The sequence below is a fragment of the Emydura macquarii genome, unplaced genomic scaffold (assembly GCF_026122565.2).
Source record: "Emydura macquarii macquarii isolate MOO-44397 ecotype Brisbane River unplaced genomic scaffold, CSIRO-AGI_Emac_v2 contig_2897, whole genome shotgun sequence".
Taxonomy (NCBI): Eukaryota; Metazoa; Chordata; order Testudines; family Chelidae; genus Emydura; species Emydura macquarii.
The window spans coordinates 35,428,044-35,453,329 of NW_027133034.1; the positions used below are offsets into that span (position 1 = coordinate 35,428,044).

Consider the following 25,286-nt stretch of genomic DNA (forward strand, 5'->3'; position numbering starts at 1 on the left):
GGATTGTCTTACTCTGCTCCCATTTATGTCCGTGGGATAACTCCCATTGATTTCAAAGGGAGCAAAGTTGGACCAACACTGAGTACTTTTGAAAATCCCACCAAGGGTGTGCAATAATCAACAGTAGTATTCCACAGCTAAGTTAATAAAAGTAATCTAAATATGAATCCTGACTTTGTGAACGTCTGCTATTTACATGTAATATACCCTGAAAGTCACAACATTTACTATTTCTTTTCCATAAATGAAAAGAAACATGAACTTGTGTCCAACTATTGCTATTTTAACTCCTTTTTACTGCCATAACAACAACTGTATCTTTAAGAAAAATATCTACAAAACTAGGAAATATTTAATTTTTTGCTGCCATTTGTTCTAGCAGTTCAAAGCTTAATGCTCTGTATGGTAACTGCAAACTGAAATCATCCTTGTAACGTAGTAAAGCACCATGATGGAATGTGTTCAGTCACTGAGATAAGACATCTTTATTTCTAGTAATAAAGAAATCAAAACTTCAAGGCAATATTTTGATCTCAGCTACTCTAGTGTAAATCTAGAGTAACTGTATTGAAGTCAATGGACTGGAAGGATTTAATGTAAATGCAATTGGAATCTGGCCCCAGGTGTTTAATTATTTTAACAATAGGATTCCATTTTTCAGATTTTATTAATTCAAACTGCAGACGTTTAAAGCAGCTGAGATTTTAAAACAGATTAATGCACTAATCTCCAGATGATGGGCTCAATGCTCAATTTCACATATAATATGTTTGGTGGTCTTAACCTACAGCTTGATCCTGCATACATTTACGCACATGAGTGATTTAACCCATGTGATAAGTCCATGGAACGGCTCCTCTAAATTTATCTCTCATAGCTATGTATAAGTCTTTGCAAGATCAGGCACCCAGTCTTTATCTGATATTTACCCACAATGTAAACAGAGTTAGTAGCCATGGCACAGAAGTGGACCTCAGATGGTATATCAGGAGTACTGTAAAACAGGATTGAGGTACCATGGCTAAACCATGTGGGGGAAAGCTTGAATATAACAAGTACTTGCATTATACTTTCATAGATTTTAAGGCCAGAAGGCATCATTATGATAATCTAGTCTGACATCCTGCTTAACACAGGCCAAAGAACCTCACTCATGTAATTCCTGCATCAAGCCCATAACTTCTGATTGAGTTAAAGCATTCTTATAGAAAGCCATCCAGTCTCGATTTAAAGCCTGCAAGTGACGGAGAATCTACTACATCCCTAGGTATTTGGGCCTTCATCCAGTGTTATCAGTCTCCTAATTTCATAGTAATTGAAATTAACTACAAATATACACATAATGAAAAAGAAAGCATTCAGTCCTTCAGTGTGTTACAATGTACAATTTTATAAAGCTATAAAAAAAAAAAACAGCAGGGAAAACTAAACAGCAAAACAATTGTGAGCTAAATACTGCTTACATTTGTAGCAGTGTAAATCTGGAATAACTCCATTGATATTAGTGCAACTCCTATGGATTTTATCCAGTGTAACTGAGATCAGAATATACAATGACGTTAGTCTGTAAGAAAGCCCAGAGGAATTACTTTCCTTCCAAGACCTATGACTTGTTTTTACAGACTCAGGAAATACTGGAAACAACCATTTTTTTCATTTCTTGCTGTCTTAAATTGAATAAAACTTACCTTCATTCTGCTGATTCTTTGATGGCGCCAAAGTGTCAACTGCATCTTGGATCTGTTCAGCATTGTTTTTAAAAGCAGTGAGAAAGTCCCTTAGAGCAACCTCTGAAGCTTCTGCTTTAAGGTTTATATAAGAAGAAAGAACATCTGCAAAGAAAGCAGGGTCAGGAAGAGAGATGGAGAGAAACAGAGATGTTATCAACTGTATTCTGGAGAGCAAGCCCATGTCTGACAGCTGAAACACTGCAAGAGAAAAAAAACCCTTAAATTTTAAAGTCAGCAGCTCCTACAAGGAAGTCCAGACATATAGATCACTTATGTATCTATGTACGCACATATGAACGCAAAATGGCAGCAAAATTATGAGAAAGTTTATCCCATAAGCATCCCACTTAGCAGCTAGACAGATTGAAAATTCCACCTTGATTCTTAGCAAAAATTATGCAATTTATGTGGGATGAGGAGATGAATTGTTGCTTAAAAGTTGCTGAATTTCTTTGAGTTTCTTTTACACTTTAGAGAGTGAACATCATTTGCAGTATTGTATTTTTATTATCAAAAGTAAAGGTCAATTTGTCAACATTCCAGTTTAAATGTGTCTATTTACATTTCATATTGATTTAGTAAAGGTCATTATCTCCAACACTCTACCATGCTCTGAGTACCTCTCCCATACCTGAAAAAGTACTCTGTGTAGCTTGAAAGCTTGTCTCTTTCACCAACAGTAGCTGGTCCAACAAAAGATATTACCTCACCCACTTTGTCTTTCTAAATTATTTACAACTATTTCTTTTATTATATATAATTAGTATATAATGATCATATGGTTACAGTCTTTCTGTGCTAAAATTTAAAAGGAAAAAGAAAACACATTGAACAGACTTGTACATTTACATTCCTTTGTTGTCGTGGGTTGTAATGATTTTTATATAAATTTAAATGTCTTGATCATTGCATTGGATTTTGGTTCATTTTGTATTCTTGAAAATGTAATAAAGAAAAAACTGACAAAAACCCATACTAAAGTTCCTACTGCATACTTAGGATAGCTTTTACATATATTTAGTTCACAAGGAATTTTTTAAATAAAAAGTAATAAACACATTTTTATTTTCCTCATGAATGCCATATAATATTGTTCTCTTGCTATGTATTTTGTGTAAGGAATTTTGAATTTTTGGGTCTACAAATGTGCATACAAAATCTAACATACGCATGAAGGGATTATTTTAAATACAAGGAAGAAAAAACGGTGCAAGGTGTGGCTGGAACTGATTGCAAATGACAGCTTTGCAAATCTTTTATTAAATGCTTTTCAGTATTTTCCAACTGGTTTTAGTTTGTGCTGCTGGAAATATCGCAAAAACACACACTAACCTTGTAGTGGTGAACATAGAACTGACACAACGTTCTCTTGAAAAGTGTGGTAGGCTTGCTTTATCCCCTCAAAAACAGATTCAGTGTACTTAACTTGGAGGTTGTACATGTTTCTATGGAAATTGAGTTCAGCTTGCAGAGCATGTATCTAGAAGACAAAATATATAAAACGGAATCATGATTAGCTACAGTAATTACCATTATTCACATGCTGTGGAGAGGTCACATTAAAAATTTCTTCTGTTCTGAGAGACATTACCAGTCCCAGAATGAGTCCCCATTTTAACTATACACCATCTCTCTCAGACTAGGTAAAATCGTTTGAAGTAGAGGAATCTTTTAAAGTGGGAATAGACTGGGAATTGGAATTTCCGTTCTGTGGGAAATTTCACATTTCTGATTTGTTTGTTTGTTTTGATTTGGAAGAATCTGGAAATACAGAATTTTCTTGGGAATAGAAATTTTTGAAAAGTTCAATTTCAGAAGAACTGAAACAGAATTTTTTGAAAATTCCGCACTGGCAAGCCAGGCAGCTCAGGGAGAATATTTGCAGCTTAAATATTTGCAGCTTTAATATATTGAATTGCAAGCAGAGTAGTTCAGCACAGAAATTTTTTAGGTCCTGATCCGGTGTTTATTGAAGGCAACAGGGAGCTTTTCCATTGACTTCAATAGGTTATGGCTTAGGCCCTTAAAGAATCATTATAAATGTAGCTCTAGCAAAATCTCTGTGAGCATTCAGAAACAGATTGTTTCTGGTAATCAAATTTTTTTTTTTTTGATTCCAACACCATAATTTTTTTAAGCGTTGTGAGGAAATAAAAAAAAAATGTTAACACAAAGCTTAAATAAAACATTAAAAATATTTTCCATTATTTTGATATGTTAAAAAGAATAAAATCCATAAAATACAGATGCATCTTTTTTTCTGAATATCAGAATTACTGTGGATGGCTCCATATTTTCCTTCTCAGAAACTGTTTTGTAAGCCCAGCTGGAAAGTTCCCCCAGAAGTCAGGAGAAAATTGGACATGGAAAAATTCCACTCTCTTCACTTGGCATTTCAGAAGGAGAAGTTCTAGCTGAAAGCTACAGTAAAGAATCAGTTTCTAGTAAATAAAAGATGGTTTGGCATTATTAATGATTATTGTCATGACTTATCTGTTAAGCACCAAGAATGAACATGGTGCTGGACAAGTCAGTCCCCGCCCCCAAAGATCTTACAGTCTAAAAAAGAAAAACAGAGAAGATTAGGAGGAAAAGGCACTTTAAAAAAAAATGTTAGCTAATTTGGATTAGTGCTGTAAATTCATGTAGTAACAGGTAACAATCAGAAAAAAGGATGGCAACTTTATCACAGAAAAGATGAGCTTTCTCTCTTTCATTGATAACTTGAGTCTGGATAGCCCACAGGGATAGAAACAAAAATCAATGGCCTCTCAAAAACACAATACTTTGCCTACATCTGTGTTCATCTGAAATGTGTAAAAAAGAACTAATCTCCAAAATAATCCAGTTTTAGGTTTTTCCAGACCTTAGATCAAATATTTCCAAGAGTAGTAAGCTATACTGGAAGAAAAATGCAGAGCAGATCTTCCTCAAGAAACCCAAGGAAATTGTTATCTACATTAATATCTTCCCAGTTGCTACATAATGTAACAATTTTAATATCCAAATGTTAATCAGATAACAGAGTAGTGCCTAGAAATGCAAAGGGTAATATCCTGGACTAACTGAAGTCAATAGTAAAACTCCCATTGACTTCAATGGGGTTTCTATATTCCTAGTAACTGAAATGACAGTCTGCAAGATGCTTCCTCAACACAATGGCCTTTCTGTGGGTTCCTCTTCACGAATGATATGGCTGTCTGAACAGTTATGAAGACTTACATTAACTTCATCAAAAGTAAAGTCAAAAGTCATTAACGTCATAAAAAGTAAAGGGGCAAAAACCTGTAACTAGTAATGTCTTAAGTGGTCCCTTTGGCAGGCCTAATAATATGAGACTCAGATATAATGAGAGTGACCCTTTTATCCATCTTGATAGCATTAGACATCTTTTGATTGGAGAATCCAACAAAACAGAAACCCAAAACTGAACTGAATTCTGGGCTAGGAGAGCCTAAAGTCCACCCTTCAAACTGCACCACATGAAGTGATGTTGCCAGTGAGCCTAGGTAGAGATGAGGAGCCAGGAAAAACTACCTACACTTAGTTGTCAAATGCTTCTAATCACGGCTAATTAAAATAAGAACAAACAGCTCTTTCCTGAACACCTTGCACTGAGCTATGGTAGAGAAGGACCTGATGTAGCACAACTGCCCCAGCAGGATTACCTGAGAGAGAGAGAGAGATTTAGCCTTTCCTCCTTCCTGCATTCATTGGTTCAGATATTCTTACAATGACGACAGTTCTATGCCACATGGAGACCATGCCTATCATGACAACATGAGCAGCGGATGCTGCTTAAAAGAAAGTGACTCTTAAAGGTGTAAGGCCAATGGACAACTGGACTCATAATCTCAGATTCCAGATAAAGGTCTGAGATCACTTAGCTGCAGTGAGGCTCAAGAAAGGACTGAGTGCTTTCAGGGAACCGTGTTTTGAAAACTGGATCGTTGTTGATGTTTCTTCATTCTTTCATTGCTTTCAGTGGTAAGACTGCACCTGACCCTGATATATAGCACCAGGGCCTGCCCCAGAAACTCCCCGGGCCCCACTCCTCTGCACCAGGTGTGCCAGGTGTGGGTAGGTAGGCTCAGCCAAGCAGCATGCAAGTGTGGAGGGACTAAGTGTGGGGGGATCCAGGTGTGGTGCGAGAAGGGTCTGTGTGGGGCAGTCTGGGTGCAGGTTGCTCACTGGATGCATAGGGGCTCGTTGGGGGGTTCTGGGTACAGGGGCAATGGAATTCTGCAGGGGGGGTCCAGGTGAAGGTGGTTGGGACTCAGGGGGGTCTGGGTGTGGCAGGGGCGTCTGGGTGCTGAGGGAGTGGGGCTTGGTGGGATGAGGGTCCAGTGCAGCTGGTTGGGGCTCAGTGGGATGGGGGTCTGGGTATAGGGGCAATGGGTCTCTGCAAGGGGGTCCAGGTGAAGGTGGTTGGGGCTCAGCAAGGGGGGTCTTGGTGCTAGGGAAGTGGGGCTTAGTGGGGTGGGGGTCTGGGTGCAGCTGGTTGGGGCTCAGTGGGGTGGAGGTTGGGTGCAGGGAGCTCATCAGGGTGATCCAGGCGCAGGGAAGGTGGGGCTCATCGGGAAGGGGTTCAATTAGCTTGGTTAACAGGGAAGCCCCACCTGCTGTTGCTGCTGAGGGGATGCCACATGCCGGGCTTCTGCTGCCCCCCCATTCCACTATTCCCTTCTCTTCCCCATCCCCCTTCCGCAATGCCTCTTCCCCATCCCATCCCTCTTCCTCTCCCCACTGCCCCATCCCTTTCCCCTTCATCTCCCAATTGTCTCCTGCCCCATCCCCCTACCTTCATTCCCACATCCCCCTCCCCCTGCCCTATCTCATCCCCTCCCTTCCCCACTGCCTCTTCTCCCCACCCCAACTCACTGCCCCCATTTCTCCAGCCCCACCCTGCCATCCTTGCCCTGCCCCACTGTGTGCACTGACCATTATACAGAAAACAGAAGGGCTTCCCACAATAGCAGAGGAGCATGACCAGCACTAGGATCCAGGAGGCAGCATCCAGCTGCAGAGTCAGCTAGCCAGAGCGGCACCTTCCCTCACCTGGACATCTCTGTGCACTGCAGAAATGGGGTGGGGTGGAGGCAGTGGTTCCTGAGTCTTTCTGCCCCCCATGCCTCACCTCTGTTTGGGAGGACAATGCCCCTTCCCAATCTATGCCCATGGGTATCCCCAGTCCTGCCCCCCTACTCACCCTGACATGGTGATTTACCTCTCAGTGGGCTGCTCCAGGTGCCAGAAACCACATGCCCATGCTGCTGGAAAGGGTCATGTGACCGCTCTTGCAGTTTCCCTGTCATTTTCTGCAGGGAAGCAAAGAAGTCTGTGGGGGATGTGAATTCTGAGCATGCACAGTGGCACAGAATTCCCCCACAAGCAGATCTTTTAAGAACAACCTAAGTTCCCCATAACCTGAGAGTAGACTGAATTTGGATGGGGGAGAGCAGTAGTTCATTTGGTTCATCTTAGCACTGTATGTAATCAAAATGTGAATCATTTTTTTTTCCCCAGGTAATTTTTATTTCTGTTCTAGGTTATGGGCCTAACCAGTTAGTACAGCCTTCCTACTCTAGACTTTGGCATTCTTTGAGGTTTAATAAGTTATTCTTATTGGTCTATAGCTTACAGCCTGACATTTTCTTTGCTGGGCTCCACCCTGAAAGAAAGTGGATACTTCATCCAATAGTTAGATCTCATCTCATCTCCAGCCTGACCTCTGCCAAGATGACAAATCTTTATCCATCTCAGCAAACTCCTATCTGAAAAGAAACAACCACAGCCACACATCAACCACTTAACTGTCTAACCTTCTCCTGTCTATCATAATGTTTATCTGCGTTACTCTATATCTGATTTAGGGAAAAGACAGTTACTTACCTTGTAACTGATGTTCTTCGAGATGTGTTGCTCATGTCCATTCCATAGTAGGTGCGTGCATGCCCCGTGCAAGGTTACCAGAAAATTTTTCCCATTAGGAGATCCCATAGATCCAGCTCTGGCACCCCCTGGAGCCCCGCACACATGCCCGTGGTATATGAGGCACTGCTGGCCCTATGCCCCCTCAGTTCCTTCTTGCCGTCATTTCCAACAGCGGGGACAGGGGGCAGATCATGGAATGGACATGAGCAACACATCTCAAAGAATAACAGTTACAAGGTAAGTAACCATCTTTTCTTCTTCGAGCACTTGCTCATGTCCATTCCATTGTAGGTGACTTGCAAGCAGTACCTTGGAGGTGGGTTCGGCGTTCACAGGTTGGTTGACTGCAACACCACCCTACCAAATATGGCGTCAGGTATGAACCGCTGACCATGAAGCAGCTCTGCATATGTCCTGCATAGGCACCTGCGCCAAAAATGCTGCAGAAGACGCCTGCGCTCTGGTGGAGTGAGCTGTGACGTTGTCCAGAAGCAGAATCTTTGCTTGCTCATAGCAGAAGCGTATGTAGGCAGTTATCCAGGAGGAGATTCATTGCGACAAGACAGGTAAGCCTTTCATCCTTTCAGCCTTTCGTCCTTTCAGTTGCAATGAACAACTGTGTGGACTTACGGAATGGCTTCATACTCTCCAAGTTGAAAGTCAGAGCTCTGCGTACATAGAGCATATGCCATCTCTTTTCCTCTTCGGCTTCCGGAAAAACACTGGCAGGCAAATGTCCTGGTTGGTGTGGAATTTTGATATCACCTTGGGCAGGAAGACTGGATGAGGCCTCAGCTGGACCTTATCCTTATAAAAAAATTGTATAGGGTGTCTCTGAAGCGAGTGCCCTGATTTCAGACACCCTCCTAGCCGATGTGATAGCTACAAAGAAGGCCACCTTCCATGACAGTAGCAGAAGTGGGCGAGTTGCCATGGGCTCTTGAATGGTGCCCTCATGAGCCTAGAGAGGACCAAATTCAGGTCCGAGGGCAGTACGGAATCCCTGACCTGTGGGTAGAGCTTTTCTATGCCCTTCAGAAATCTCGCCACCATGGTGTGAGAAAAAACTAATTTCCCATAAATCGGGGTATGGAAGGCTGAGATGGCAGCCAGATGCACCGTTAGTGAGGCAGTAGCTAGACCTGAAGCTTGAGGTACAACAGGTAATCTAGGACCACCTGGATCGGCGCCTGGTGGGACATAACTTGCCACGCTGTGGCCCAGCAAGTGAGCCTCTACAAACTTGGCCAAATACGATGCCCTTGTGAAGGGCTTCCTGCTACTCATCAGCACAGTCTGCACCTGTGATGAGCAAGCTTGTTCTTCCAAGCTCAGCCCTTCAGCCTCCACACTGTCAGATGGACTCCAGGTCTGGGTGCAGAAGGTGCCCCTGGTCCTAGGAAATTAGCTCATGCCACCTTGGTAACACCAGGGGAAGAGCAACCGACAGCTCCAGGAGCATTGTGAACCAGTGCTGTTTGGGCCACATGAGTGCAATAACGATGATCCTCGCCTTTTCTTTCTTGATTTTTAATAAGACCTTGTATATTAACAGAATGGGAGGGAAGGCGAACAGCAGCCCGCCCAACCATGGAATGAGGAAGAAATCTGACATGGGCCCCTCATCCCACCCCTGAAAGGAGCAAAACTGGCTGCACTTCTTGTTGATCTTGGAGGCGAAGAGCTCCACTTGGGGAAAACCCCACCTCCGGAAGATCATGTCGGTGAGAGGCCACTCATGAGAGGGTACGAAGGACCTGCTGAGCCAGTTCGCTGCAGCGTTCTTGATACCAGGGAGGTGAGAGGCCACCAGGTGAAAATTGCAGCCTATCACCAGATTCCAGAGACCCACCGCCTCCAGACAGAGGGCTGGGGAATGAGCCCCGCCCTGTCTGTTGATATAATACATTGAGGCTGTGTTGTCCGTTAGGACCTGAATCACCTTGCCCTTCAAAAAGGGAAGGAACACTGTGCATGCTAGACAGATCGCTCGGAGCTCTCTGATGTTTATGTGGAGCCCCTGATCCTCTTCCGACCAGGTCCCCTGGGTACTGTGACCGGAGCTGATGTGCCTCCCTCACCACAGGTCCGAAGCATCTGACACCAGAGTCATTGAGGGGCCCCTGTCTGCAAAGGGCATTCCCTCCATCACCGTCTGAGAGTCTAACCACCACTCTAGTGAGGTCAGGACCCGTGGGGGTACTGGGACAACCCTGTCCATGGGGTGCCTGCTCGGGGCATAAGCCTAGTCCAGCCATAGTTGAAGTGGTCTGAGCTTCAAGCGGGCGAGGCAGAGCACATAGGTGCATGCTGCCATATGGCCCAGTAGTTGCAGACAGACTCGTGCCATTGTAAGGGGGAAGGCCTGGAGGTCCCTGATCAGGCCAGACATGACTTTGAACCGGACCTGTGGCAGAAACGCTCTGGCCTGCATCGAATCGAGGACTGCCCCGATAAAGTCTATCCTTGTACTGGCACCAAAGTAGACTTCTGCTCATTTACTAGCAAGCCCAGCCTGTGACAAGTGGCTCACACAAGGTCGAGACTGGCTTGGGTCTGAGCCCTCGACCTGCCTCTGATTAACCAGTCATCCAGATACGGGTAGATCTGTACCCCTCGATGCCTGAGATACGCAGCCACCACTGCCATGCACTTTGTGAACACCCTTGTGGCTGACAAAAGGCCAAACAGGAGGGCTGTAAACTGGTAGTGAGAACCCCCACCATAGAATCATAGAATATTAGAGTTGGAAGGGACCTCAGGAGGTCATCTAGTCCAACCCCCTGCTCAGAGCAGGACTAACCTCAGCTATATCATCCCAGCCAGGGCTTTGTCAAGCCTCAGCTTATAAACCTCTAAGGATGGAGATTCCACCACTTCCCTAGGTAACCCATTCCAGTGCTTCACCACCCTCCTAGTAAAAAACTTTTTCCTAATGTCCAACCTAGACCTCCCGCCCTGCAACTTGAGACCGTTGCTCCTTGTTCTGTCATCTGCCACCACCGAGAACAGCCTAGCCCCATCCTCCCTGGAACCCCCTTTCAGGTAGTTAAAGGCCGCTATCAAATCCCCCCTCACTCTTCTCTTTTGCAGACTAAACAAGCCCAGTTCCCTCAGCCTCTCCTCATAAGTCCTGTGCTCCAGCCCCCTAATCATTTTGGTTGCCCTCCGCTGCACTCTCTCTAACTTGTCCACATCCTTTTTGTAGTGGGGGGCCCAAAACTGGACACAATATTCTAAATGCGGCCTCACCAATGCCGAATAGAGGGGAATAATCACTTCCCGTGACCTGCTGGCAATGCCCCTCCTAATGCAGCCCAATATGCCATTAGCCTTCTTGACAACCAGGGCACACTGCTGACTCATATCCAGCTTTTTATCCACCGTTACCCCCAGGTCCTTTTCTGCAGAGCTGCTGCCCAGCTCGTCAGTCCCCAGTCTATAGCTGTGCATGGGATTCTTCCTTCCTAAGTGGAGGACTCTGCACTTGTCCTTGTTGAACCTCATTAGATTTCTTTTGGCCCAATCCTCCAGTTTGTTTAGGTCACTCTGTATCCTATCCCTACCCTCCAGGATATCTACCACTCCCCCCAGTTTAGTGTCGTCCGCAAACTTGCTGAGGGTGCAATCTACCCCATCCTCCAGATCATTAACCTGAGAAATCCTCTGTGACCCAGAAAGATCGATATGTGAAAATATGCATCCTTCAAATCGAGGGCAGCATACCAGTCTCCTGGATTCAGGGAGGGGATAAAAGAGGCCAGGAAACCATGAGGAATTTTTGCCTTGTGATGTACCTGTTTAGGCTACGGAGGTCCACGATGGGTCTGAGTCCCCCTTTGGCCTTCGGGATGAGGAAATATCGGGAGTAGAAACCTCGTCCTCTCATATCCAATGGAACCTCCTCTATGGCTCCCAGTATGAGAAGATTGCGCACCTCTTGTAAGAGGAGTTGCTCGTGAGAGGGGTCCCCGAAGAGGGACGGGGACGGGAAGGTGTGGGGAGGAGGAGAGGAAAATTGGAGAGTATAGCCCATTCCAATGGTACTCAGGACCCAGTGGTCCAATGTTATATGGGCCCAGGCCAGGAGGAAAGGAGCGAGATGGTTCAGGAAAGGTGAGGATGCAGGATGCAGGTGCAAGGCTGGAATGCTGTCCTTGTGTGCACCATCAAAATGCATGCTGCTGACTGAGCATTGGGAGGTAGGCAGCTGCATAGTCGAGGAAGAAGGTGGGCCCTGCCTGCGCCACCTAACGTTCCTCTCTCTGTCTCTCCTCCTGTAGGTCCCAAAGCGCTGTGCGGGCAACCTGGGCTGCTGATGTTGCTGGCTCTGCTGAGGCCAAAACTGCCTCCTGGAAGCCTGCAGCATGTACAGACTCAACAAGCACAGAGTTGCCCTGGAGTCCTTAAGGCTATGGAACTTCACATCCATCTGCTCCGAGAAGAGTACAGTGCTGTCGAACAGTAGGTCCTGTATGGACTGTTGCACCTCCTGGGAGAGACCGGACAACTGGAGCCACAAGCAACGGTGCATGGAGATCCCCGAGGCCATTGCCCTTGCAGCTGAGTCGGTCGCATCTGAAGCAGCCTGTAAAGCCACTCTGGCTACTGTCCTGTGATCCGGAGGTATGACCTCCCCAAAATGCTTGAGAGAGTCCCAGAAGTTATAATTATACCTCCCTAACAACACCTATTGGTTGGCAATGTGGAACTGTAGACTGGCAGTAGAATAATTTTTTCTCCCGAACAAGTCTAGTTTCTTGCTGTCCTTGTTTTTGGGAGTTGAGCCAGGCTGACCCTGCCTGTCTTTCTCATTTGCCACCTCCACTACTAGGGAACTCGGCACAGGGTGAGTGAACAAGTATTCGAACCCTTTCGTGGGAACATAATACTTTCTTTCCACCCGCTTCGAGGTCGGGGCAAAGAGCATGGAGTTTGCCAGACACCCTTGGCCAGCTTTAGGCCTTCGTGCACCGGCAGGGCAACCCGGGATGGTGCTGCTGCTGCCACTACATTAAACAGGTCGTCCATCTGTTCCTGCAGCTCTTCTGCCTCCAGCCCCAGGTTGGAGGTCACCCTTTCTGGGAGTTCCTAGGTGTGCTCAGAAATCGTCCAGAGGAGCCAATGGGCCTGCCACCAGTGCCTCGTCTGGGGAGGAAGAGGATGACTGACCCGGTGCCGGGGGGGCTGGCACTTCTGCTAAGTGCATGGGAGGTCCTGCAGATGCACCCTGCATAGGATCTGATTCCTCCCCTGACTTGGAGTCATGGGCCTTCACTGGTGGTGCTTGGAGCCCTGATTGCTTCTTTGATGAGACCAGGGAGTAGGGACCCGAGGCCAGGAGTTCCAGTATTGCTATTAGGGTGGCCATTGGCCCTGAGGTCACCCTGGAGGGGGTGGACAGGGACCTTGTCCTTGTCCTTCAGGTCATGAAGGCTGGGTGGGAGGAGCCAGTTGGTTCTTTCCCTTCCTGGAATCACTGGACCCTCCTGCTGAAGACCAGCGTCACCCAGAGCTTGACCATCTCTCCGTACCACGGTACCGAGGGGAGGGGTAGCAGTATCTGTGTCTCTTATCCCAGCACTCCCTTCACCAACGTGTTGGTGATGGGGAGTACGAGTCTGGTGACTGGTGACATCACTTCCTGGACCAACTTGGTGAGGAGGATTGTCCACGGTAAGAGGAGGAGCAGGAACGGCGTCTGGGTGACCGGGAGCATCTTGCTACTGAAGCCCGCTGTCAGCGTGGGTCTTCTTTTGGTGAGCACCGTGATGCCAGCGACTGGGTTCTGCACCACCCAAGCACAGGCGAACTCACTGGTGCTGGTGACCTAGAACAGTGCCTGGCCCCAGACGGGGAGCGTCTGCTCAATACCGAGCTGGACCTGCATCAACTCATCGATGCCGCTGCCCTTGGTGCTAGCGATCATGAGTGCCACTTTGGGCTGTCTGGGCTCCTGTGGTACCAGTGATCTGCCCCTGGAGACCGCCTCGGTGCTGGGGAACGCGCCCCAGAGGATTGGCCTCTCAGTGGGACCAATCTCCTCCGCTGTGACCCGTTTCGTGGAGAGGTACCTCGGTGTCCGGTGAGGTTTTCCCTTCGATGCGAGCACTCTACCCCTTGCCATTTCCATCCAGGCTGATGTGGTACGTGGGACAGGCAGGGCCAAGAAGTCGGCCGCCACCTGAAGCGCCTCCAGCATCGTTGGCACCACAAGATGTAGCAGTCCCCTCCTGCACTCTGGAGATGGAGGGACGCTCTGTGAAAGGGCTCACAGTCCTGGGTGAAAACTGACCCTGCGGGGTTGCTTGGCACACTGGCTCTGAGCTGCCCCAGAGCTTAATCCTGCGTCCTTAGAGTTCTTCCATGCAGGGGAGCAGTCGTCTGCCGGATGTTGTTTCCTGGGCTTCTTTCTCAGTGCTCGGTGCCAAAAGGGAGCAGCACTGTTCCAATGCCAGTCTCAGTGCCGCTTCCATTAACAAGGCCTTCAGACGGATATCTCTGTCCTTTTTAGTCCTCAGTCTGAATGCCTTGCAGATGCACCACTTGTGCTTACAATGAGACTTTCCAAGGCACTTTAAGCAGTCTTTGTGGGGGTCGCTAATCGGGAAGGCTTTCCTGAAGGATTTACAAGGCGTAAAGCCCGGAGATCAGGGCATACCCTGACGCCGGGTGAAGATCCCTAACGGGACTACCTTATCAATTACAACAACTGTAACTAAGAACTATCTAAACAACTACTTAACAAGTACTTATAAAACAAAGGCTACAACTAAGAGGGACTCGCTGAAGCAAGCAAGAATGCAGTTCCAGTAACTGTCAGTGGCAAAAAGAAGGAACATATATCGCTGCATGTGCGTGGGGCTCCAGAGGGCGCTGGAGCCAGCCCTATGGGATTTGTTAAGGGAAAACATTTTCTGGTAACCGCGCATGGGGCACACAAGCACGTACTGTGGAGTGGACACAAGCAAACACTCGAAGAAGAAACTGAATTTTCTGAAAAAAAAACCTTATGGTTTTAACCCACTTAATATTATCCATCATAAAGAGCTGAATCTGATTTTGTGACTTGCAATTTTCTTTGCTTTATGATGTTAAAATCAGAAGATTTTGTACACTGTGTATTAATATTGAGATAAACCTTAGACCACCCAAAAGAATGTTATCTTCTTTGCACTAGCTGTGGACTGCCTTAAATAACATCCATCTACGCAATGAACCATGAGAATTTAGTGTGAGGGACATTGCACAGAGGGATACACAATGTTTTATTCCTTTTTGACTGGTAGGGTTAGGCTCTTTAATAAGCACCTGCATTGTGGTTTTGATTAGCCTTTTACCAGTGGAAGACTGGAATAGCTGTGCTGAGAAAGCAGAGAACACATAATTGTTTTCACCTTATTATTTGACTTACAGTTCTAATGGCTATTGCATCCCACATTTCTATTACAATATTCTGCTAGTAAAATTCTTCATTAAAGCACATGGAGGACCTCCCTCATTCTCACTCTCCTCCTCTTAAATATATGAAGTTTACATACAGTTACCCAACCAGTATTTCCATTAAATTTGAAAAAGTAGTTGATTTTAGGATTACGTTGGGTGTGTATAAGCACTGTCCACTACCTTACCTCATCCTCCCACCTCCAAGCAGTTTACTGTTTCCCTCTTCCCCATTAGCAGGACAACTATCTGCTTCCCCAACTGAGCTCTTTAGGAGGTGATGTAGAAGATGGGAGTGGTGTGAAAATATCTTTGATGTTTGGTTTTTCTTCACACAACACACAGCCAACCCGTGGAACTCCTTGCCAGAGGATGCTGTGAAGGCCAAGATTATAATGGGGTTCAAAAAAGAACTAGATAAGTTCATGGAAGATAGGTCCATCAATGGCTATTATCCAGGATAGGCAGGGGTTGCTGTTTGCCAGAGGCTGGGAATGGATCACTTGATGATTACCTGTTCTGTTATTCTCTCTTAAGCACCTGGAATTGGCTACTGCCGGAAGACAAGACGCTTGGTTAGATGGACCATTGGTCTGACCCAGTATGGCCGTTCTTATGTTCAAAGTGACCTAAAAATACAGCATACCTATCCCAAATTAACTCCCGTTTAGAACACTCATATAGGGAAAGGAATCTTTGTGACATGATAGTCAAAGTCCTGAGAAAACTATAATTTAATTATTTTGAAAGTTCTATTTTACTGAAAATTTTTATGCCCTTCCCTCCCCTCCCCCCCCCCCTCTTTTTTTTTTTTTTTTTTTTTAAAGACTGGTCTGGTCCCGAAGGTTGAATAAACTGTTATTATGGATGCCAGCTTGGTTATTGAATTTACGACTTAAAACTGCAGGAGGAGAGATTTGGAGACACAACCTTAATTTACTTTTAATCAGTTAACATGCAAATATCCCCTTTATACTTCATCTTTAGCTTGTTGTCAAAATGTAAATTTGGTTGGCCCTATCTCTGCATGGAAACTGTGTTAGTGGAAGACCTGGATGGCATGCAGTTTGAAAACTTCCGTTGATTACCAAGGAGTTATATCTTGAAAGAAAACGTTTGTCTTTAATCAAGAAAAATATTTATCTTTTGGGACAATTTCAGTTTCCAATCCCAAACAGCCCCAATCCTATTCTCCGCGGAGGCCAGACTGAGAGACCGTCTCATACAAGAGAGATCCAGTAAACCTGCCAAACATCTGTTGAAGAGACCCAGAGGAACGTTATGCCAGAACGTTATGCCTGCTAGTGAGCTGATGAGACGGAGATAACTTAAACAACTGACTGAAATTCAAAGATGTAAGAAGATAAGACTATAACCAGAGGACAATTACTTAGGAATAGGGAGACGCCAGCTTCACTTGGAACAACAGCAAACACAAATCTATGTCCTAAACATGCCTGAATGTATTATGGGAGAAAATGGCTCCTTTCATAGAATCCTTTACAAAAGTGTTCGGTGTTTCCTAATGAAGGATTTATGAATGAATTACTGAGAATATTCTTAATAATCCTTGTTAAGACAGTTTCATGTTTTATTTATTAGTTATTTATTTATTTAGTTATTTTAATTTGCCAAAGTAAATCCCTGCAAATGCGATAAAGCCAATAGAAATTTTCCAAATTTTGATTTTTCCAAGTAAAAAAAAGAGATGAAAAATCCGTCCTGCTATTCTCATCTGCTATACAGCCAGCCAGAATTTTTCAAAGTTCTGACAGAAAAGAGACTTTTTCTTTTTTTTGCCATAAATCTTCCTCTTTTCTGACCACCTCTAATATCTTATGTGCAAAATGAAAACTTTGGTCTCACTGTTTTATAAAGCATGTTTTATAATGTCTACACAAACTAAGCTGAATACTTACTACTACTACTGTTTTCTTGTGTTTATATTTAACAGAACATAAATAGACCCTTGTTTGTACTCATGTCTTAGCTAAAAAACACTGGCTCAGGGGCACAGCTTTTTTTTTTTTTTTCAAAACGAGAATGTGCATTTGAAATTTCAGATGTTTTTCTGATTAACCTTTCCCCCCTTTCTTTCTTTTGCATATTAACCAATAAACGTGATCCTTCTGTAACATTTTTGTTACCATCTGTGCCTGATTTATGGTTTATAGGCTTCCCTCTGTTCTATGCTGTACAGGACAGCAAAGGAGAAGAATAAGGGATGGAAAGACCTCTGAACCCATGGAAGGCTGGATAGCAAAACTAATTAGAAATATTTCCTCTTCCCCAGGACCCAGGGTAAGCTCCTCCTTAAGATCATAAAGCAGTTGCTGAATCCACAGACAGGGATGGACTTAAGAAGCACCTCCTCTATGATTTCCAAATAGAAATCTATTCACTGGTTAGCATTACATCTCTTCTGTCGCTTCCCCCACCTTGGAGAGGGAGCTAATTTGCAACCATAGGCAGAGGCGGAAAGAGTGAGGAGGGGGTAGACAGTGATATTCCAGTTCCTAAAGGAGCACTGTCATGAATAACGAGGTCAGGCATTGTCATGGAGGAACCAGTCCTCTTTACAAATGTATCTACATGGCTAAAGGGGAATGTTCTCTGTCTCCTCCATAATGCCACAAGTCTCTCTCCATAAAGAGGAAAAATGTGCGAAGTTCTTTATGGTAGCCACCCATCCAGATTTTCCCAGGATCATCCCTTTTTCAGGTAGGTATCCTGGGAAATCTGTAAGGGTGTTTAGTAGATACTGCCGGCTCTCCAGTTTTGTGGGCTCAGGATCATCCAGGATGTCCATTTTTTTTTTTTTTTTTTTTTGGTACCTCAGAGGTGGCAACCCTACTTGAACACCCTGAGGCTCCAGATTTTATTTTCAATTCTGAGGTTTCCAGAGAGTGAATAAACCTAAGTGATTCCCTGTGGGGTTACTTAGATAAGAAGTTAATCAGACCCAAGAGCCATATTATTGCACTTTTGGGAAGTGTAAAAGTGACTCCACTTGACCTCCTCTGGGATGCTCCTCTGCACCATGTCCTCAGAGCAGGACTCGCAACCCCTTCCTTAATACTGCATCATTGCCCTGCATTTCCTCCATGCACTTCTTAAACCTTCCCAGCCTCCTACAATCCCCACTCCGCACATTCTCCCCTCCTGTCTTTCCTAGAGCCCTTCCTCCTACTCCCATTGCAAGACTGGGAAGCATGGCTCTGTGTCCCAGGTCTCTATGCCTCCTAGTTTCCTACCCTGTCCTTGCCTTGCAGCTCCCCTTTTGTGCACATACAATTCAGCCCAGAATGCTGCTCTGCTGTGGCCCAACATATGGAGTCAGGACCGAGGCTTTTTTCAGCCTGGTCCAAAATCAGACAAAACAGTAAAGAACGGCTTTCCTCTACCTGGCCTGATCCCTGGATCTTCACTTGTCCTTACCCGAACTGCCACTACAACCACCAGACAAGGTCCTGCTCCACCCACTAGGTAGGCTGCCCATGCTCCAGAAGCTCATATGAATGCTCCAAAATATTAAGAAACAAGAAGAGCCTCAATATTATGCTACTCAGTTATGTGATCCATGACATAAATAATGAAAGAGCCCCACTAGGCTGGATTATCAGAGACAAGTCATTTATGCTATCTAGATTCTAGATACTAATCCATAGTGGTACAAATAAAATAAACACTAATATTAATTATACAAGAAAATTTATGCTAGTGAAGATGAGTATATTGATATATTTTTCATTATATTCTCCAGTAGGTTTGAAAATGACTTGATGGCTCTAACTTACATCTGATCACTCGCAAAAGATCTACTGGGGAAAAAAGATTTGAATTAAAACTAGGGAAACTGGAAAACTGACCTATCTATTTACATCACTGCATCTTCCTCCTACGTCGAAACATTATGCAATTTTCTATACTTCACTATGATACCATGCCTCAATAAATGTCCTTTACTGTAATTTTGAAATTATAAATAAATCCTCATGGTTTTTCAACCAATTCCTATTGTGCAGCAATTATTTGAAACCTAAGCATTAAACATAATATCTAAGTAAGGCAGACGTTTTCTTGTTCTATACTGCTTCTGCATCAATGTACATAGAAGAATTAAAACTTTTATTAACATCCCAAAACCACAGTACTCATGAATAAGATTACAAGCAATTCAAATTAAATGAATACATAACACCTTAAAGATCAAGTTTCTCAATTATTATAATATTCCTCATAAATATTGTTTTAAACATTCCCTATTCAGCCTGGGCTCAAATATAGACAACTTGTTTCTTTAGAGAAAACTAACTAGTTGTAAGCTTTGATTATCATAGCCTACAGTGTGGTACTTCCACAGATCACACACATAAAAGTCCAGACAGAAGCAGGGATGTTTCTTCTTATGAGTTTGTACAGGACTTACAACAATGGGGCTCTGATCCTGACTGGAAGCCTCTAAACCAGGCTCTAAACCGCAGGTCGCTTATGGCTCAATCAGCATACAGCTGTGGCCCATGTGACATTCTCAGGGCCATACAGGTAGCAAATATATTGTGTGAATGCGGCCCATAATGGTAAATAAGTTGAGACCCACTAGTAGTGCTTACTGTTTAAACACTGTCTCATCAAACTCTTATGCTTCAGTGTTTGAATCCAGACCAAAACAGAGTGTATATTATTCCAATCATAATATTAACAAGTCACAAGTTTAATTACTTAAAGCAATCTTAATGCTTGTCACAGAACTGCCATGAAATCTGATTAATTAGACAGGCTTTACAAATCCATAAATTGACTGTGTAAATAACAAAGAGTCTCATTAATACCACCACTCATCAGAAGTGAGGGTAAAAAGTTTTGGCAGACCGGAAGGTTGACATTCTGATGGTGTTAATTCTGAAAAACTTGCTAATTTCTCCTATTGCTAATTTCAACTTCATAAACAATAGACAACATGAAAAAAATGATCATTTTAGTTCTCTTTTCCCTCTAGTTACAGAGAGTTGAATTCAATCTTTTCAAATATTTGAATTTACTGTTTGTTGATTTTTTTTAATGTTAAACAGATTCAGTGCAATGATCCCAAATGGAGCTTATTTATGCATATCTAACAATACCTATAAATCTACAAGAGGCTAAAAAATAAACATGCTCCACACATGGTAACATTTATTTATGGGAGAACATTTTACTTCCCTTGATAGCTGCAAAATAAATACTTGGTTCTGTAGCTATTTGTAACATGGAAACATTTTTCTTTACAAGACAAACTGTAAAAATGTTTTAAAAAGTGGAAAAAGTATATTGGCAATGCAATATAAGATAATTTATACTATTCTGAAATACTGTCTATTATATATAAAAATACAAAAAGTACAAATGGGTCATGTGGAAAAACAAAACCAAACCAGATTTTGACTGGCTTTGTGCTAAGAGCCTTTTCTGATATGTCGCACCCCTGTACCAGTGCCTGTACACTTTCTGCTTCACCACCACCACAATCACCCTCTGCTACACCCCCAGCCCATGGAACAAAGTCAGCACAGCAGGCGCTTTAGTGGATTTAAAGCAATTTAAAATAAAAAATCAACAAAAACTACACACGCAGAAAAATGTTTAAAACTTCAGTAAACCCAATAAGGTTCCCTCACCTGCTGCACTGCCATTAGCCTGGAATAATTAGAAGCTTTTACCAGGGCCTCCGCAGCCCTTTTGGCCCGTTGCTGAGGGCCCCCCTTGGGAAATGCAGGCAGTGTTGCAAGCACATTCTCCACAGTGAATTCTTGGCTGAAGGAGTGCTCCAGTTTCACCTGTAATACATTTGCAAATTCAAATGATACAAACCACCACTTTCATTAACAGTAGTTTAGAGTTCATTAAAGTTTCAACAACACACATGTGGAAACAGAGTACATGCTGCGGATTTAAATAATTCAATAACATGCAAGGCACCTACTGTACACCCAGAATGAGTTTTAACTGCTGAGTTCCTCACACTATTTACAGGAGACATCACTAATCCAAACTTCCCTATTTAAACATTTCAGAGTGTAACACTTTTAAAACATGGAAAGCAACAACCTTTCAAGATAAAAGATAAATAAAACAAAGTGTCTGCTCCCTGGTTTTAAACCAGTCCGTCCGCATCTGATATATCGGCATGAGGTTGAAGGTTAAAAGCCCCTTTTGTTGTTGTCTTAATATATGATTTACAAGATTATACACAGTTTGGTGTTATAAAACATAAATGTACATTTTTCTGATATAGCAGAAGGGAGCATAAACCTAATTCTGCTAGTGATTCATGACAGAAATAGCATTTGAAAGCGAATACTGAGACACAAAAACTTGGCACACAAAAGCTCGACTATGTTACGTACAAACTTACGTCTCTTACCGTGACAGCTAATGGAATGCTTGGGTGACAAGGAATCAGTGTGAGCAGACCTAGAAGGCTTATATCTGCTTAGTACAGAATGAGGAATAATTTATGAAGTGTATTCAAGCAGTGCGCACCTATACAAAAGGCACTCTCCCTGTCCCAGCCCTGGTCTCCAGGTAATAACCAGTGTGTTTGGGGAGAAGGAAAGCTTGCCTATGAGCCCTCAACCATTTCCTTAGTGCAGCAAGCAGGGCTTCATCTCCCGTTTCTGCCCTTCACCACGGCTGCAATATTATCTGGTCTGAAATACCGCCTATCTCCATATACTGTCTGCCATTGTGTGTATTCTTTCAGTGGTAGCCATTATTTGGCCCTACGTATTTTGTGAAATGAGTGACATTTGTGGCATTCACAGTAATTTGTATCAATCTATAAGCATGTGTAGGTTTCCTTTTATACAGAACTGCAGAACTATGGGTAAATTATGCAGCGATGAAGACGCATATCACCACAAGATAGTGTGTGGTTTGTTTTTAGTCCTTTTTTATCCTTCCTTTATCTATTTTTAAAATGATGCTCAAAAGCGACTTGTGGAAGGGTCCAAGAAGCTGCTTTATTTATTTTTTTTAAACAAGGCTCACAAATCTTCAGAATATTTCACACACAGTAATTTTCAATGATCAAATGGTTGGTTACTTTTTTGTAAAGACAAAGAAAACTGCCCAAAACTGTCAGCATGTTAATGCTCCAATGGAATTGTACTAAATTGCATGCCATTTTTTGCATCTGTCCCCACCACTCCATTCCTAATTATGTATATGTCCGTGCTCCAAAGAGAATTATTTGGTCTAATTAAATATGGTTAAAAGATCACTTAAAAAATTTGAGAAGACAGACCCAAAAGCAAACAAATGATGTTCAGCAGTGGAAACCACTACCTAATCTAGACAAATTGTTCTTTCACATCTTAATCCTCCTGGTGTAACAGACCCACAAATCATTATAAAGTCCTAACAGTCTACAATAAGAACAAAATGGTCTCTAGGAACTACATTTATTTTTTTTTAAAAAGAGCACAAAATATGCACCAGGACCCCATTGCACTAAGCACTTTACAAACACAAAACAAAAAGACATTCGCTTCCCCCATTTGCCCATGCTGTCACACACTCATTCATGCCAGTGAAACATCATTCATAGCAGGGTTGCAGCCACTGAGCAAGGTTCCTCCTTCAGTTTCTTCTCCCAGCTACCAAAGGCTACTCTTGGGCATTATCGCCAAAAGATTCCATTTTCACTTTTCCCTCTGCTGGCTCCCTCATTCCCCACTCTGCATACCAGTGCAGCACACTGGGATAGGAAGCAGTAGGTGACCAGCCATGCTGCTTCCTGCCCCTAAGCAGCAGTGCTCCACCCTCAGAGGCACCGATGACATGAGGAAGGCAGGGCTACTGGGAATGCAATAAAGCTCAGGGAGAGAAAGGATAGAGGAGAAGCGAGAAGAGGGAGACTGGTTCATTGCAGGAAACAGGCCAACAAAAATGTGGCAGAGAAAGGGCCAAGGCTGGGATCTACAAAAGGGACTCAGGCATTGCAACACCTAACATTTAGGCACCAATCACTGGAAGCGCACTGGAAACCACAAAGCCTGAGTTAGGAGTCTAGGCTCCTGTACAATAAATGGGGAGAGATAGGTGCCTAAAAGTGAAATCCACAAAAGACAGCATGCTGGCGGGATGGGGGAAGAGCCACCTAAAATAGCCAGTGGGAGATGTCAACATTAGGGTGTGACCTAAGCCCCACCCCTCTTCTGGAGTTTAGGTGCCTAACCAGGTTCTTGTGGGAATTAGTTAAGCACCTGCCTCACTCCACACCAACGGCTGGAGAAGGAAGCAGCAGCACCCACCTTACAATTTTTAGCCTAGTGGTTAGAGAACTCAACTGAGATGTGGGAGACCCACGTTCAATTCCCCCCCTGCCTGACAGGGAGAAAGAATTTGAAAAAGAGGTCTTCCACCTCCTAAGAGAGCTCCCTAACCCCTGGGATATTCTGATGTGGGATCCTCCATCAATCTCTACTGTTGAATCTGATTCACTTTAACTATCGAGACAAAGAATCACTGGAACTGGGGGATGGACCTTGGATCGTCCACATTCTAGGTGGATGCTCTAACCACCAAGCTATAGAAGCATTCTCACTATTCTCTCTCTGGCACAATGACTAAGTACTTATCCAATCTGGAACAGTTTCAACAGGACAGATTGAAGGAGATCCCCCCTTATCCCCCCCCCCCCCCACACACACACACAAAATACCCCATAGCTCAGTGGTTAAAATATTCTCCCAAGAGGTGGGAGAGCTCTGTTCAAATCCCTTCTCCTGATCAGGCAGACACAGGAATTGAATCTGGGTCTCCTACATCCCAGGTGCATGCTCTAGCCACTGGGCTAGAAGTTATAAGAGCATCTCCTCCTCTGGTGAGATTTTGAATGCGACCCAATCTGATAGACAAACTTTGAGCACAGCAATCTGTTCAGACCCCACAGAGAAGATAGGCATTCACCTGCTTATCTTCCCCTGGCCTGTGGATTATGCTGGGGCACAGGAAAGAGATAGGCATCCGGACCCTTGGAGTGAGACAGCAGTGCGTGTGCCCAGAGACAGAAATGTAGGCATCTATGGGGATTTTTACAGCACAAATTTAAGTGCTGAATGAGTTTAGGCCACAGCTGAGCAGGGGTTTTGTGGATCACAGCTGCACCTAAAACTGGGATCTAAGCACCTAAATCTGAGCCCAAGTGCAAGATAACACAGACAATGATGACTAAATTAAGAAATAGGGGAGAGACTGGGACCATGAGAAGGAAAGAGAGGACTGAAGACACTGCGGCTATAAAATGGGGGAAGGATGTTACTGTGGTTAACGCACAGGATTGGGAGTCAGCCCTTTCAGATCCTATTCGCAGCTGAGTCACTTTATGACCATGGGAAGTCATGTCAGTTTTCACTGCCTTAGTTTACCCATTTGCAAAATGTGGATAATACCACTAACCCCCCAGGTGATAGCACTTTATGGTTTTGGGATGGAAGCATTATAATTCATTTATTATTTTTAAATGGGAGAAGAGAGGCTGACTTAGAAAAGGAGTTTCATTCAAACACCTTCATCCTCAAAAATGTTACTTGAAGAGTGACATAAAATTTGACAGCTGTGCTTTGTGAACCTGCGCAGTAGAAATAGAGCAGTATCTCTTTCTATTATACCTTCAGTGGAGTAAACAATGCTACTGAGCCTAATTAAATCTTCTAAGGCATTGTAGGCAATTAATTAACCAAACAGTCCTAACTGCAGGCAATGAATATGGGTCCTCTCTCTGAGTGAAAGATTTCTGAGGAAAATATATGAAAAGCCTCAACATAGAATCATAGAATCAATTTTTCTAGTTCACCTTGATCATTCATCAATAGTCCAGTATCTATTGCAGATGAACTACTTTTCCAAGATTTAAGCCTGATATTACACAGTATACTAATTATTTGTTCCCTGCTACAGAAATAGCACCAGAGGATTTTTCCTCTCTCCATTTCCATAACACTTGTTTCCAATTTCCCCAATACCTGAAGAGAATTAGATTTTAATTACTTTGTTCCTCAAATATACAATATTAACACCTGACGCTCTAATGGTTGAAGACAAATTGACAAATGTTAGACTCTTTATGGAGGATCACATATATATATATGTGTGTGCATATATATATATAATTTAATTCAGGGATTTTTCTAGAGA

At 43.7% G+C, this 25,286-nt stretch overlaps 1 protein-coding gene across 1 annotated transcript in view; it reads right to left on the minus strand.

The window, feature by feature from the left end:
• LOC137167048 (uncharacterized) overlaps positions 1 to 25,286 on the minus strand; it is a 170,153-nt gene that overhangs the window by 10,126 nt on the left and 134,741 nt on the right. Inside the window, exons 9-11 of the mRNA XM_067569006.1 lie at positions 20,765 to 20,923; positions 3,063 to 3,210; positions 1,689 to 1,928 (exon numbers count right to left, since the gene is read on the minus strand). Coding sequence (XP_067425107.1) covers positions 1,689 to 1,928; positions 3,063 to 3,210; positions 20,765 to 20,923 — 547 coding nt within the window. The remainder of the gene's footprint in view (positions 1 to 1,688; positions 1,929 to 3,062; positions 3,211 to 20,764; positions 20,924 to 25,286) is intronic.